This window comes from Microtus oregoni, unplaced genomic scaffold, assembly GCF_018167655.1.
Source record: "Microtus oregoni isolate MIOR12 unplaced genomic scaffold, Mior012 000037F_ref0000500, whole genome shotgun sequence".
In the NCBI taxonomy this organism is placed as follows: domain Eukaryota; kingdom Metazoa; phylum Chordata; class Mammalia; order Rodentia; family Cricetidae; genus Microtus; species Microtus oregoni.
The window spans coordinates 22,894,041-22,910,294 of NW_024543096.1; the positions used below are offsets into that span (position 1 = coordinate 22,894,041).

The following is a 16,254-nucleotide window of genomic DNA, read 5'->3' on the forward strand; positions in this document are numbered from 1 at the left end:
AGACAGAGTCTTTTTGTTTTCTGTAGGGTGGCCTCAAACTCAGGATCCTCTCGCATTAGCCTGCTCTGCTCTGATGAGAGGCGTGTGGCATCGCCGATAGCTTGGAGGCAAAAGTTCTACTTTAACAATCTGCAAAAATTTTGCACAAATAGCAGTATGGTGACCCTCTCTACTCAAGAGTTATCTATCATATACTGTTATGATTCTACCAGTTAGGTTTAGAATCTATTAATACACATTTTCTTATGATTTATTTCTGTGGGATGCTGGGTTCATGGGTTAGTGAACTGGTTGCAATTGCAGAGGGCCAGGGTTTGGTTCTAAGTAGTCTCATGGCAGCTCATGGTCACTGTAACTCTGGTGGTACGGGATCTAACAATGTCTCCTGGTTTCTGTAGGTTCTGCACACACGTGATGTACACACACACACACAAATAAAATTTAAAAAATTATTTCCCAGCCAGGTGGTGGTGGCGCCTTCCTTTGGTCCCAGCACTTGGGAGGCAGAAGCAGGTGGATCTCTGTGAATTCGAGGCTAGCCTGGTCTACAGAGTGAGTTCCAGGACAGCTAAGGCTGTCTGTTGCGTAGAGAAACACAGACCCTGGGACATATTGCAAGAGTAGTTACTCTTCACTTGGTGGTTTATCAAACAGACTGCGGGTTCATTTCCCAGTAGGGCAAAACCACAGACAAAAACCGGAGAGACCGCTGCAAAGGTGAGTAGATATATATGCCCCCCTCCCGCAAGTGTGTGCGTGTGTGCGCATATGCTCGTGCTTGCTCGAGGCTGTGCTAGGTAAGTGACAGTGAACTTTAGGCCCCCAATCAAAGCCTCCTTTGCTTTCTTACTGTGGTATTAAATCGTTGGCCAGACTCTGGCCAATTTATTTTTTCTAAATATCACGTGGTGCTCTTCAACAGAATGAAGATTTCCGAAATCTGGAGTGGAGGTTTGAGGTCCTACACAGCCAGTACCCGGCATCAACACAAGGATGTGGAATTAAACTAAAAGCACTCAAAGGAGAACAAGCATGCATTTGTTCAGAGCTTGCTTGGCAAGGGGGCCAATCATGATCACTTGTCCCTCCCAGAGGCTCAAAGCAGGCAGGGACAAGAGAAGGGTGTATAAAAATAGAAGAAAAAGGAGAGGAAGAAGCAAAGAGGCGGGGCAAGAGCTGCCTCCACCTCTGCCATCCTAGAAATCTGATTGGAGGGAGTTGGCTGGGAAAGCCGGGGGTGGGCTACAAATGCCTGTGGTCCGTTTTGACATATTTATATTTCCCGGGTTGGTCCAGAAGTGGAAGTGGGGGGGTAGAAACAGAAGTTGGCTTCCTGGCTGTTCTGGTGCAATTTCAGCAGAGGCTGTGGCTCGGTTTTCTGCGCTTATGTGTTCAGAGTTCTCCCATCATGTAAGGTATGGCCATTATGTGTCTGTAGACTCTTTCATTCTTGCAATACTCTAAGAACCACCTTAGTTCTCGCGTTCTCTCAGTTCTCTTAGTTCACCCTGACCTTCCAGGGTGACAGCCGTGGACCATCTTTCAAACCCGATTACCAGTTCCCAGCCTTATGAGGTGCTGCTAAATTCTTCAAAATCTTGCTGATAAAAAAGCATGTGATTCTTATCTTTTGTTGCAATAAGAAAGTGGACTTTCGAGTGTAGCACAATGGACATCACCAGAAGACTGGCGGTTGCCCCTTACAGCCGCTTGAATCTTGGTGCCTGGACTCAAGCCTTGACCCAGGCTACCCCCACTTTTCCTGGAAGCTTCCAGGTTAACTCCTGGTGTGCTAAGCAGCCCCAAGGCTCCTTCCTGCGCGCTCTGTTGGAGGCAGCATGGAGTTTGTGCGAAAGCGGCTACTTGTGGCATCTGAAGGCAGCCCTAATCCCAGACCTTAGTTTCGCCGCCCTCTCTGGGCGCTCTCTCCTCCGCACCCCTCGGGCCTGGGCTGGCAGGAGGTCTCCAGGGAGAGAGAAGGTACCCGTGCCCACTCCCCTCCGGCGTCAACTGGGGACTCGGGGTTTATCCTGGAGCGGGCGGTGCAATGGGCGTGAGCGCGCGAGCCGAGCGGGGCTGACCCGTGGACGCGGCCCACCTGCTGCGGGAGCCGGCGCGGGGGCTGCGGGGGGCTGCGGGCGGAGGCGGGGAGCCGTGGGCCACCGAAGCGGGAGCGCCTTGTGGGCTGGAGCTGCACTAGCAGGCGGCCTCCGCCGCGCCCCGCCGCGCGTTTCCAAAGATGGTCAGTGGGTCGGGAGGCGCCCCCACCCCCGCCGGTCGCTAGCCCGGGTCCGCGTCTCCCCTGCCGCCGGCGAGGTAGGTCGGAGCCGAGCAGCCCGGGAAGGGCCGGCCGGAGGGGCGAGCGGGCCGCGCGGGAGACCAGGCCGCCCCCGAGCCCGCGCGCAGCGGAGCGCAGACAATGGCCGTGCGGGGCCGGGTGGGAGGGCGGGCGCGTGGGTCCCGGGGAGGGGGTGGGGAGGTAGTCTACACCTGCGCTCCCGGCCTGGACGAGGCCGTGGGTAGCGGCCAACGGTGACGCTCGACGCCCCGGAGTCGAACCTTCGCGCGGGGCCCCGGGGCGAGGCGCTCTCCCGGCGGGAACGCGGCCCGGGCCCAGGCAAGCGCGGGCTGGAGAGCCGAGCTCGGGGCCGAGCGGCTCTTCTGCTGTCAGCCAGCGGCGGGGCGCAGGGATCCCTTTTCTGAGAGTCTCTCCATCTTGGTGGCATCTCGGTGTGCTTTGAACCGGAGAGAGAAGCGCTGGGTTGGGGCCGAGCTGCGGCGGGGTGACCCCCTCGGACACTTGGCCTGCGGAGTGTGAACTCTGAGGAACTGCCAGACTGGCACAGATTGCAGATATTGGGCGACCGGGGGCAGTAAGGATCTCTTAGCAAATGGACAACTGAAAAATCCAGGGGCCTCATTTAGGGCTCCGAGCTATCTTGAATTTAAATAGACCATCGTATAAATAGTTCAGCACATTTTGCATATGGTGTTTGGGTGACTGGATTCAGTCTGGTTTTGGAATACGCCTGATGTCATCAATGTCTGATGATTGGAATATTTAACGTTATTTATTAGCGGTACCACACAAGACTGAAAACGTTTTTGTTTATCTCTATTGCAGCCATGGCTCTGAAAGGACAAGAAGATTACATTTATCTTTTCAAGGATTCAGCGCATCCAGTCGATTTTCTGGATGCATTCAGAACATTTTATTTGGATGGATTATTTACTGATATAACCCTTCAGTGCCCTTCCGGCATAATCTTCCACTGTCACCGAGTCGTTTTAGCTGCCTGTAGCAATTATTTTAAGGCCATGTTCACAGCTGACATGAAAGAAAAATTTAAAAGTAAAATCAAACTGTTTGGCATCCACCATGACATCTTGGAAGGCCTTGTAAATTATGCATATACTTCCCAAATTGAGATAACGAAAAGAAATGTACAAAGTCTTCTCGAAGCAGCCGATCTGCTGCAGTTCCTGTCGGTCAAGAAGGCTTGCGAGCAGTTCTTGGTTAGGCACCTGGATATTGATAACTGTATCGGGATGCACTCCTTTGCAGAATTTCACGTGTGTTCAGAACTAGAGAAGGAATCGCGAAGAATCCTGTGCTCGCGGTTTAAGGAAGTGTGGCAGCAAGAAGAATTTCTGGAAATCAGCCTTGAAAAGTTTCTCTTTATCTTGTCCAGAAAGAATCTCAACGTCTGGAAGGAAGAAGCTGTCATAGAGCCGGTCATTAAGTGGACCGCTCATGATGTAGAGAATCGAATCGAATGCCTGTGCAATCTGCTAAGCTACATCAACATAGATGTAGATCCAGTGTACCTAAAGACAGCTTTAGGCCTTCAAAGAAGCTGTCTGCTAACTGAAAATAAGATACGCTCCCTCATCTACAATGCCTTGAACCCCATGCATAGAGAGATTTCCCAGAGGTCCACAGCCACCATGTATATCATCGGAGGCTATTACTGGCATCCCTTATCAGAGGTTCACATATGGGATCCTCTGACAAATGTTTGGATTCAGGGAGCAGAAATACCAGATTATACCAGGGAGAGTTACGGTGTCACATGCTTAGGACCCAACATTTATGTAACCGGAGGGTACAGGACAGACAACATAGACGCGCTTGACACAGTGTGGATCTATAACAGCGAGGGTGACGAGTGGACCGAAGGCTTGCCCATGCTCAATGCCAGGTATTACCACTGTGCAGTCACCCTAGGGGGCTGCGTCTATGCTCTAGGTGGTTACAGAAAAGGGGCTCCCGCAGAAGAAGCCGAGTTCTATGACCCGCTGAAAGAGAAGTGGCTTCCTATCGCAAACATGATTAAAGGTAAGTGTAGCTTTGACCGGTCCCGGGGTTTTACACGCACGAGGTCAGGCCGCCATCCGCCCTCCTTGGGAAGCAATCTTAGGAAGAACGCAGAACACTGAGAGATTCCAGAGGAACTACAGCAGGAGATTACACAAGCAATTCGGCCCAGCATTGTCTGGGTAAAAACAGTCCCCAGCTTGTCTGGACTTAAAGAAAACTGCACCAAAAATTGTCAGTAGAGTGCCTGCCTTCCACACCCACTGAGTCTGGGTTTCATCCCCAGCACCACTTAAACTGGCTTGGTGGCTCAGGCCTATAGTCCCAGCACTCAGGAAGCAAAGACAAGACAATCAGAAGTCCTAGGTAGTGAGTTCAAGGCCAGCCTGGCCTATGTAAGATGCCATCTTTAAAGGTTTTTTTTGATGAAATGGCGTAAAGCGTTTTAGTGTGAGTAAGGAAATAGTATAATTCACGCTCCACCTTTCATCATCCTTCTAGATCTTACCCTAGTCCTAATTTATATCCAGTTCAGACTGACCTGACTAGTTTTGTTAATTCATGGTTTTCCTTTTTATTTGCTCTTAAAATGTTTTTTCAATTCTGCTTTGTTTTTATTTTATCTTATTTTTTGAGACAAGGTCTCACTATGTAGCCATGGCTGGCCTGGAACTTGCTATATACACCAAGCTGGCCTCAGATTCAGAGATCCCGCCTCTGTGTCCCAAGTGCTGGGATTAAAGGTGTGCACCGCCACATCTGGTATCCATCCACCTTTCAATAGCCAGCTTTTCTCTCTTAGAATATGCTGATCTATGAGGTCTCTTACTAAAACTTTGTAAGGCTAATCCCTTCAGAATGTAACATTGTACATTTCCCTGAGAACCAGAGACACACAACTGTGCTTTTGGGATGCAGGCTTCTTTCCAAATAAAGAAAGGACAGAGACGAAGTTGTCTTACTTCCCGTGGCCACAGAGCCAAGCACACTGAATCCCAGGATCTGCCTGATAAACACTGTGTTTTTGAAATTAGTTAGCCTAGCTCCTCTTCCCTCCAGGGCTGGGGGGTAAGGTCTTAAAAAGAACCAAAACAAACAAAAAAAATCAGCTGGTAGATTCTTAACAAGCTAGTGTCATTTTGTCCCGAATGTTTCTTCCCAGGCCTTTCTGTTGCTTTTTTAACACTGGTGAGGGTGTGGGAATGTGACCCGAACCAGAAATTGACCTGATGTGATTCTTGGATGACAAGCCGGAAGCTTAGAGGCAGATGGCCTTGTGATCACACACTGCCTCTGAAGTCAAACTGCCTGGGTCCCAGCTCTGACTTTCTCTGCCGAACTTGGGCGAGTGATTCGGCCCCTCTGCCCAGGTTTGCCATCTGTCTGACAGGGAGAGCAGCATCAGCTAGCTGGGGTTCTTGAGAAAGCTGAAGGTCCGTGTGCATATAGTCCACTGGGAGCAGAGGGCTGCACTCGGGAAGCCTTGGTACTGGGCCTGCTTTTCACAGGCAGCCGCATGTGTGTGGGGGCCGAGGGGAGAAAATAGCAGAGAGCCTGCCCCTGTCTAGGTTTTGGCTTTACCTGAATGTACCTAGGGTTTACTGATTGAGAGGCTGATCCTGGCCATTCAGACTCCTCTGCCACAGAAGAAACAAGCCAGGTTCAAGTCCATAGCAGCAGTTGTAAACCTGCAGGTTTCACTATTTTTATTTCTCAATGGTAGCAACTCACAGGTTTTATAGATAATATATCTTTGAGGATGGAAATTTGTTACTCTATTGAAAATCTGAAGAGTTATTATATTTGAAATTGCTTGCTGAAGGTGGGGTGGGGTACTAGCCCTGTGTAGCTGTTGGGAAGGAAAGCCCTGTGCTTTTACCCTTAGTGGTATGGGAAATCTCCATATTCTACCATCCTTCCCCAAATGCCAGCTGGCTTTTGAAATCATAGAGATTCAAGAGATTCTTTTTTTTTTTTTGATACAGTGTCTTGCTATGTAGCCCAGGCTGTCCTCAACTCCACCGTCTTCTGGCCTCACCCTCGCAGCTGCTGGGATTACGAGTGTGAGCCGCAGACAGGAGCAGAGGTGTATTGACTTCCATTTGAAAACTTGGTTTCTGCCTAGGTGACCCAGGGAAGGGTAGCACTCAGCTTCAGCTCCTGCAACTTTGTTTGACCTATTCTGATGGGTAGGCTATTGCCAAAAATTTACTTTCCCATTTTCCAGTAGAAAGAATAATATTATGTTTTCTCAGTTGGTTTTACTTGCATTCTGAAGTTAAGTAACACCTTTTCTGGTTAGGTAAACTGTATTTGAGTAGAGTCAAATTTCGGTTTCATTTCCTTTGGGGGGGCATTTAGGGATATACAGAGGAGAAATTGGCTTCTTTGGGAACCCCAGGTCTTTCTTTTTCATAACTACCTTGCTTGTAAACCCACTGTTCCTCTGAGGTAGAGATCAACAAAGAGATGCACCAGGCACATTAACAGTGTTAGTCAAAGTTGGCTGAAAGGCTGAAAACCGTGTGCTGTCAATGAAAATGAGCCTCCCTTCTTGCCTGGCCCAACCTGTTTTCGCTTCCTCATTTTTCTGTGGCTTCAGAGTCTCCAAGTTTTCCCAGTTAAGGACTTAGAACCAGCCTGGTTTGTCTTGTCATTGAAGCCTATCCGCTTGACCCATCTCTCACCCCTGCCCTTCCCTTCACACCCAAAGCACTGGCTCATCCTTATGGGAGCTTGTACCTGCATCTTTCTGAGCCCTCTCCTTCCTTTTCATTCTCCTCCTGCCTGTTTATAAACCTGAAATGTCCTGCCGAATATAGCCCAGACTAGCGTTAACTTACGTTCTGTCCTAAATTCTCGTGTGCCCGCCTACTCGGCGCTGCCTGATGTGCCTCTGTGGGGCTTTGCTCTGCGCACAGCAGCTTCGCCTTCCTCTGCTGGCCGGAGTCCTAACCACCAGGCCCAGGGCAAATCACGTCCCCCGTGCTGTGATTTCTCCAGTCCAAAGCAATGTCTCTTAGATCTGACAAATAGTGTTAGCATCTCTCTCTCTATGGTATTTCCCCCTCCTCTAACTATGTTCTAATTGTTTGTACTCCTGAGAGAGCCCAAGAAGCCTTCCTTTTTCACTTTTACCCCCCAGCACCTAACACGGTGCTTTTGCATTTATCTTCCCTAATGACAAAGACAATAACAAAAGGTTGGTATTCCTTTCAGAAAAGCATGAACAATCTAAGATGTGGTTTTAATTGACGTACAGGTGTGGGAAATGCTACCGCCTGTGTCCTGCATGAAGTCATCTATGTCATTGGCGGCCACTGTGGCTACCGAGGAAGCTGCACCTATGACAAGGTGCAGAGCTACAATTCAGACATCAATGAATGGAGCCTCATTACCGCTAGCCCACACCCAGGTAATCAGAATCCTTTTTCCAAAATTTTTTTAATATTTATTTATTATGTATACAATATTCTGTCTCTGTGTGTATGCCTGAAGGCCAGAAAGAGGGCGCCAGACCTCTTTACAGATGGTTGTGAGCCACCATGTGGTTGCTGGGAATTGAACTCAGGACCTTTGGAAGAACAGGCAATGCTCTTAACCACTGAGCCATCTCTCCAGCCCAAGAATCCTTTTTCAAGTATATAACTCTGGTCTTTAGGATTGCCGGGCCAGTGCATAGAGGTTAAAGTTGGACAAGTGTTTCTTCTCTTTTAGAAGCATGCTTGCTCTGCATTCCGGGACTATCAAACACTTGCTCCTAGACATGCAGAGCCCTGTCTGTGTGCTTCCTTAACAGTCATATAGGAAAGTATTGTCTATCAAAGGAGATGCCTTGCTTCTGTGATGTGTGTGTGTGTGTGTGTGTGTGCATGCGTGTGCGTGTAGGCTAGAAGAAGGCCTCAGGTGTATTGGTTGGTTGTCTCACCACCTTATCTTTTGAGACAGGGTTGCTCTCTGAACCTGGAGCTTACCTACTTGGCTGGACTGGCTGTCTGGCAAGTCCCTAGGTTGTCCTGTCTCCGCGTTCCCTTGCTGGGATTTTAGGCACGCCTCGTTAAGCCCAGCATTTGACACGAGCACTGGAGGTCTGAACTCAGGGCCTCACACTTGGATGTCAAGCGCTTTATCCACCGAGCTAGGTCCTTGGCTCCTTTTCGCTGTCGTAGAGTCCAGGGATAAGAACTTGCGGTTAGCATGGGTTAGGCCCTGGTTCAGCCCCACTGTGGAAAAGAGAATATTTCAGACTGTTACAGTTATGCCATGTGTTTAAGAGTTTGCATTTGGAGGAACTCATATCACGTCACCTTACTATTTTGAACCACTTTTTTCTGCAGAGCATCAGGCTCTCCAGGGGTCACTGTAGAGGGAAATTAAAATCTGCACGCTTGAGATACCTGTGACTAACAGCAGTAGCTAACACCACTGAGTACACACTGTGTAGGTTAGGGAGTGTCTAAGCCCTTCATATGCATCACTGTCTTCCATTCTCATTGAAACTGTGTGCATAGGTATTGTCTGTCATTGACTCTCATATTTGGAAATGGGGGGTCTGTATCTTAGATAACTTTTCCACAATCACATCTTGAAAAGCGGTGGCCCAGGACCCGCCCTCTGCCAGTCTCGATTCCATCATCTGCGATGTGATCCCTGAGTAACCAGCTTCAGCTTAGTGGAGCAGCCTCTCTTGCTGTCATCCCATGCAGCTGCTCCCGCATCTCTCCTGCGTCTGGTGCCGCTTCTGTGGATGCTGACATCCTGGCTCTGACATTGGTCTTAGTAGTCCAGACATATTGTCTAGTCTAGATAATACTCCATCACTTTCTGTTGTGAACAATGAAATCATAATGAAAAGTGATAATAGTAGGGCATTCTGAGCAATGGCTAATGTTTACTCGGATTGACTAGGCACGCTATTTCAATAATTTCCCATGTATTAATCTCTTTATGCTTGTCAACTTTACAATATTGCAATGCCTGAGGCAACTTAGTTAGAAAAGGTTTGTTTAGTTCACAGTGTGAGGTTCTTTTCCAAGACTGGGAGCCACTTTGGTCTGGTCTCAGATGAGACCTTGTTAAAGTAGGTAGTTACCTCAGAGAGAGGGGTAGCCAGAGTCAAATAGTACTCTTCAGGAACCCCCATAAAGCCCCCACTTTTTATAATCCATAGCACCTCCCAATATCAATGTCCAAGGGACTGTCTTTATGTATAGTCCCTTGGGGGACACTACCCATATTCAAACCATAGCACTATATATTTATTTATTTGCTGTGTGTGGTGTGGTGTACATGCTTGTGTGTGGGGTATGTGTGTCCACACTGTGTGTGGTGTACATGTTCGTGTGTGGGGTATGTGTGTCCACACTGTGTGTGGTGTACATGCTTGTGTGTGGGGTATGTGTGTCCACACTGTGTGTGGTGTACATGCTCGTGTGTGGGGTATGTGTGTGGAGTAAATGCTCGTGTGTGAGGTATGTGTGTCCACACTGTGTGTGGTGTACATGCTCATGTGTGGGGTATGTGTGTCCACACTGTGTGTGGTGTACATGCTCATGTGTGGGGTATGTGTGTCCACACTGTGTGTGGTGTACATGCTCATGTGTGGGGTATGTGTGTCCACACTGTGTGGTGTACATGCTCATGTGTGGGGTATGTGTGTCCACACTGTGTGGTGTACATGCTCGTGTGTGGGGTATGTGTGTCCACACTGTGTGGTGTACATGCTCGTGTGTGGGGTATGCGTGTCCACACTGTGTGTGGTGTACATGCTCATGTGTGGGGTATGTGTGTGGAGTACATGCTCGTGTGTGAGGTATGTGTGTCCACACTGTGTGTGGTGTACATGCTCGTGTGTGGCGTATGTGTGTCCACACTGTGTGTGGTGTACATGCTCGTGTGTGGGGTATGTGTGTCCACCTGTGTGTGGTGTACATGCTTGTGTGTGGGGTATGTGTGTGGAGTAAATGCTCGTGTGTGGGGTATGTGTGTCCACACTCTGCACAAGCACACTGAATTTGCATGTGAAGGCCTGAGATGGATATTGTCTCCTTGGCTGCTCTCCACTATATTTTGAGGTAGGGTCTCCCAGTGAACCCAGAGCTCACGATTTAGGTTAGTCTAGCTGTTGCTGGGGATCCCCTTCTCTCTGCCCCCTGCAGGGTTAGGGTTTAGGGGTTGTATTTGGGGTTCTAGAGTTCTGAACTCTGGTCCTCATACATAGTGTCTTAGTTAGAGTTTTTATTGCTGTGAAGAGACACCATGACCACAGCAAGTCTTATAAGGAAAACATTTAATTAGGGTGGCTCACTTACAGCTTCAGAGGGTCAGGCCATTATTATGGCAGGGAGCATGGCAGCATGCAGGCAGATGTGGTGCTGAAGCTGAGAGTCCTACATCTTGCAGGTAACAGGAAGTCAACTGTCCGTCCCAAAGAGGGAACCTTGAGCAAAAGACACATCAAAGCCCACCCCCACAGTGACACACTTCCTCCTAATAGTGCCACTCCCTTTGGGGGCCATTTTCTTTCAGATCACCACACATGGCCAGAATTCACATGCTGGCACTGAGCCATCTTCCCAGCACACAGCCATATTTAAACCTTATAGGAATCCTGTGAGTTAGGGTGATACTGTTGCTAACTGGTTTAACAGGTGGTTGAAGTGGTGACATTAAATATATTACTCAAAGTCAGCCATCTGATGTTTGTTAGAAATGAGGTTTAGCCCAAGTAGCCTGCCTAGGGCCCATGTTCTCCAACATTGCCCCATTTTAAACGTCATGTTAAATCCTGAGTCCCATATTAATCTGTTTATTTTGTGGTCACACTTGTCCTTCTGAAACGCAATATTTGAAAAATCAGATTTACAATTTAGAAAAAAAGGCAGCGGTGGTGCAAACCTTTAATCCCAGCACTCAGGAGGCTAAAGCTGGTGTATCTCTTGAGTTCCAGCCTAGCCTGGTCAACAGAGATAGTTCAGAAACAGTCAAGAGCTACAAAAAGAAACCCTGTCTTGAAAATAACAAAATAAAACGAACCCCCACCAATTTAGAAAAAAATAGAATGAACAACAACAAAACAATTAGAAAACAGTTGTTTACATTAATATATTTAATGTGCATGAGACGGGGATTGTAAAGTTTTTCTTAAGATAAGCCTTTCCACTGACACAAATAATTCTAATTATACCAAATTAAACCAAATAAAAGATGCCCATGTTTAATGCAATGCTCCCAGGTGGCCCAGGGAAAACATGGCGAGGGAAGGAAAGAGAGGGGGGAGACCATGCAAAGCCGGGAGACCACGTGGTCATTCTCTGGGGGCAGTTTAAGTAGCCTGTGGGAGAGGTCTTGACCTTCCCTGGGGAGGGGTTACCATTTGCTGGGCTTTCTTGGAGGTGAAGTTTGGACTAAGGCAACTCCCTGGGGAGTGGGACTTGAAATGGAGTTGGGGTGAAGCCCCCAGGCAAACAATCCAGACTTTTTGTTTAAGGGGTGTTAGGGAGCTGGGGTGATGCTTCCGACCAAACAGGGACCACTTTAAAAGTAAGTGTCCTAGGGCTGGAGAGCTGGCTCAGAGATTAAGTAAAAGTGCTGGCTGCCCTTGCAGAGGACCTAGGTTCAGTACCCATATGTTGGCCTCTGTGGGCTCCAGCCATGCACAAAGTCCACATATGTACATATATGCAAACACACATAGACACAAAGTAAAAATTAATTTAAAAAATAAAAGAATAAGTGTCCCATAAAGTCAATGAGTTGCATAGGGTTTATTAGATACTTGAAAAAGAGTCTAAAAGGCAATATTACTTAAGCCTAGTGTTAGAAGACACATGAAATTGAAATTCAGCCCCCCCCCCAATATAGTATAAGTCAATAGAAATGTACAGTTGTAGTTGTAAAGTTTTCATTTATATTAAACTTTTCCTGATGAGATAATTTTTAAAGACACTAATTAGCACCTTGCACGGTATGATGTTTTTGGCTGCCACAGTGCTTAAGCTATTTTTGATTGGCTTGTTACCAAAATTTAAAATTCAGAAGATTCCAAACAAAAATCGTGGTTTGGGGCCTTTTTAAAAAAAAAGTGGTAAGTTCTGGCAGCGTGACAGTATTCCCTCCTGGCAGCAGCGATGAAAGCCAGGGAGTAGCTGCCCTGGTTAGCTGAGGCTTATGCCTTCCACCTTACCACAGTGCTTCCAATTCTGCTCACATCCCAGACTGAAGCACTTGTGTGTTGTTTTTCCTGCCCCTGGCCTGCCTCATATCATGGTATTTAGAAGAGCCAGCAGAAGGAGAGAAAAGAAATGAAAACTCTGTGATGGTCTAGGTGAGGTAGTTCCCACAGGGCCCAGATCCCCACAGCAACCTTCTGCTGGGGGCCGTCTTTCGTGATGGCCGAGTATGATAGCTATGAACCCCAGTGCTTGGACGTCTGCTTTTCTCACCTGTGTCCCTGGCTAGACTGCAGTGTGAGGGAAGCTAGCTTGGCTATCCTCTGAAGCAAGGGGTAGCTGACACTTCAGGCAGTCTGTCCTTGGTCGCAGGGTTGCGGAGACCTTGGGAAACCTACACCAGTTACCTAGTATCGTGTTCGTCAGGGGGACTCTGCTGCTGTCATCTAGAAAGGTGACAGCTGTCAAGAGTGACGATGAATGTCAACGAAGAGCCCCATATGCTGGACGGTTCCCAGAAAGACGGTGGTGCGAGGGGTGGGCTTCTTGTCATCACGCAGAGCCGTTTTAGGAATCAGCATCAATGGTGATTATTCCCCGGGAGCTAATGGCCCAGCAGTGGGAACAAGCATCTGAGTCAGTTGTCAGGGGTTGAATTTTAAGCCTCATTGTACAAAAGAGGGTGACAGAATCAAAATGTCACCATGTCCCTATTCTTGTGTTCTAGATTGCAGAGTATACCCAAAGTATGGTAGCTCTTTTGTTAGCAGAATTAAAATTTTGCTCTTTTCTTTTTTTTTCCTTCCAAAAAGAATACGGACTGTGCTCAGTTCCGTTTGAAAACAAGCTGTATTTAGTTGGTGGGCAGACCACCATTACAGAGTGCTACGACCCAGAGCAAAACGAGTGGCGAGAGACAGCGCCCATGATGGAGAGGAGGATGGAGTGCGGGGCCGTCATCATGAACGGATGCATCTACGTCACCGGCGGGTACTCCTACTCGAAGGGGACGTATCTCCAGAGCATTGAGAAATACGACCCAGATCTTAATAAGTGGGAAATAGTGGGCAATCTCCCCAGTGCTATGCGGTCTCATGGATGTGTTTGTGTGTATAATGTCTGATTGAGTCCCCGGGCCTAATCAGGTCATCACTTGGGGCACAGTAGAAGGAGTGCAGAGTTTGGGGTGCCTTGTTACTACGGTTTGGCACATGCTAGGGCATTGGAAAATTTTAATTCTAACCCTGCACGATTCCCAGATCCAGTGATGTATGGGAATAACATAAGATAAATGTTATGTATGTGTGTATACAGTTCAATTAAGAGAGCTATCCCCTCCTAGAATCTCTGGGGTATCTGACACTCAGTAAAGGTGGGACACCTTTGTAATGAGTCTTCTCTTCCTGGTAGCATCCACACTGGGTATAAGTCAGAATCATCCATGCCGTGTTAGGAATGTCTGTTAAGAACCTACCATATAGCTGGTGTGGTGGCGCATGCCTTTAGTCCCAGCACTTGGGAGGCAGGGGCAGATGGATCTCTGAGTTCAAGGACATCAGGGCCAGCCTGGTCTACACAGCAAGTTCGAGATCAGCCAAGGCTACAGTAAGAACAAGTCTTTAAAAGCCTATGAGGTACCTGTGTATAGTACAGGCCTCCAGCTGGCAGGAATTTGGAATGTAAAGAGGGAACCTTCTCTACCTCTACAAAACCAACACTTTAAAATGTTTCCCTTTAGAATTCCTCAGAGTGTGGATTTGCTTACGGTCTTTTCCCTTTGCAGTGTATATAACTTATTGCTAGTATTCTATTTACTATCGGAGCTGTACTAAACACTGTACAAAAGATTGTTCAAAGAGTTTACAACGCAATTTAAAAGAGTTGTAAACTGAAAGAAAATAATCAAATATTTGCTGATGCTAAGGGCCGTATTTAGTTTTTAGCTTAGGTGTAAATTGCTAGTTTAGGCGTCTGGCTTAAGCATGCTGGAAAATCCTCTTTATAGTTAAATGTCTGCATATAAAGTTGGAGCCCACAGCCAGAAAGCATGTAGCACAGTGGAGATGTAGTAGAAAATGCACTGACGAGAAGATTTTGCATTCACTCGCCATCGTTGCTCCTGACCAGATTTTGTGACTTTACTCTCTGAACCCGTCTGTGACTAGAGCTTCCTGGCCCATATACACTGGCACTTTGAGACACAGATCTGTCTCGATCAAGAGCCCCTCAACCTTTGAAGCCAGATGAGCCCTGGGTGACCTCTGGACCAGATATCCCTCTTTCCAGCTTCCTCTGTGTGCCTGTCGGCACCTCTACATGTGCCATAACTTAAGGGGAGGGGAGCACTACTTCACCCAAACCTGAGTGAGCTGTGGGATCATCTGCCCCATGGCACGTTGGGTTTATTGTTTTGTTTTTTAAGAGATAATACTTATTTTTTACTTTAAATAAAACTACTTCTGATTTAAAAAAAAACTTTTAAGAAGACTATTTAATACTTATGTCAGATAGCATTTTAAATAGATACAACCCTTTGGAGTTGCTATATGGTACTTTTTTTTTTTTTTTATAAAGAGTCATAAAAGTGACCATACGGGGCTAGTGAGATGACTCGGTGGGTCAGAGTACTCACTCCGCAGGCCTGAGACCTGCATCTAATTCTCAGAACCCACTGTGGAAGGAGAGCATGGACTCCCGAAAGCTGTCCTCTGCCTTGCACATGCGTGCTGTGTGTGCCACATGTATGCACGTACACACACACACACACACACACACACACACACACACACACACAATGGAAGTGAGTGTTCTCTGCCCTGTGAGCTCCCATTATTTTTGAACTAGAGAATGATGAAAATATAAATGCATGAGAATGTTTATGTCTGCATTCTAACGAGTAGCAACAATGTGAAGAAATCTATGTTAAAGAAAGTGTGCTAATGAGATGATGGCGTGTACAGCCATGAGAATCACTACGAGGAAGACCGTAGAAGTGTGACGTGTCTGTGCTCAGAGAAGCACAGTGCAAACTGGGATTCGCATGAGGATTGCCACTGTAAAGCCTTTATGCATGCGGAAGGTAACGTGCTCAATAAACTCAAGGTGTTAGTGTGAGGAGATGCGGACTGGTTTGAAATTTATTGAATTTTTTCTTTGTATTTTCAATAAAGATAAATAAGTCACTGTATTTGTGGTGAAGACTGTTTAAGTTTGAGCCAACTGGGTTTAAGCAGTCTGAATCAATGTAATAAATTACAGAACATTAAAATCTGTCATTTTAATTGTAGGCTATTTTACTGTTTCCTCAAGGACATTGAACAGTTAACGCTGGAAAAATAATGCATTGCCCAGTAGTGTTTTACAGTTTGCTTTGCTGAGGACAAATCAGTCACTTTCCTGCCTTTGCCAGCTCATCTGGATTCTGTGGGTGCTTAGCTCCACCTTCAATGGGAATTCCTTAATTCTCTACACAAGATGCCTTTGTGACAGTGAGTCTCCTGCTGGGCCTAAAAGCGGCCTCTAGTCTTGTTTTCAGTACTCTCAATGGCCAGTCACTGTGTAGAGTGTGCAATACCGCACATGTGTATAGTACAGTAGAGTCATTGCAGTCACTGCACACGTGTATAGTGTACAGCAGTCACTGCAGTACTGCAAACGTGTAGTGTACAGTAGTCACTGCAGTACTGCACACGTGTATAGTGTACAGTAGGAGTCACTGCAGTACCGCACACGTGTATAGTGTACAGTAGTCACTGCAGTACTGCA

At 47.2% G+C, this 16,254-nt stretch overlaps 1 protein-coding gene across 3 annotated transcripts; it reads left to right on the forward strand.

Annotated features, from left to right (window-relative positions):
* The first annotated feature begins 1,289 nt into the window (after positions 1-1,289).
* LOC121433260 (kelch-like protein 23) lies at positions 1,290-15,756 on the forward strand. Of its 3 annotated transcripts, none has more exons than XM_041631621.1 (4): positions 1,290-1,415; positions 3,125-4,339; positions 7,581-7,733; positions 13,302-15,756. In XM_041631621.1, exons 2-4 carry the CDS (start codon positions 3,127-3,129, stop codon positions 13,610-13,612), a joined length of 1,677 nt encoding a protein of 558 aa, XP_041487555.1. In that variant the 5' UTR covers positions 1,290-1,415; positions 3,125-3,126; the 3' UTR covers positions 13,613-15,756. The 3 variants fall into 3 exon arrangements, with proteins under 3 accessions (XP_041487555.1, XP_041487556.1, XP_041487554.1); XM_041631622.1 differs by lacking the exon at positions 1,290-1,415 and adding an exon at positions 1,773-1,980; XM_041631620.1 differs by lacking the exon at positions 1,290-1,415 and adding an exon at positions 2,030-2,316.
* The last annotated feature ends 498 nt before the right edge of the window (positions 15,757-16,254 follow it).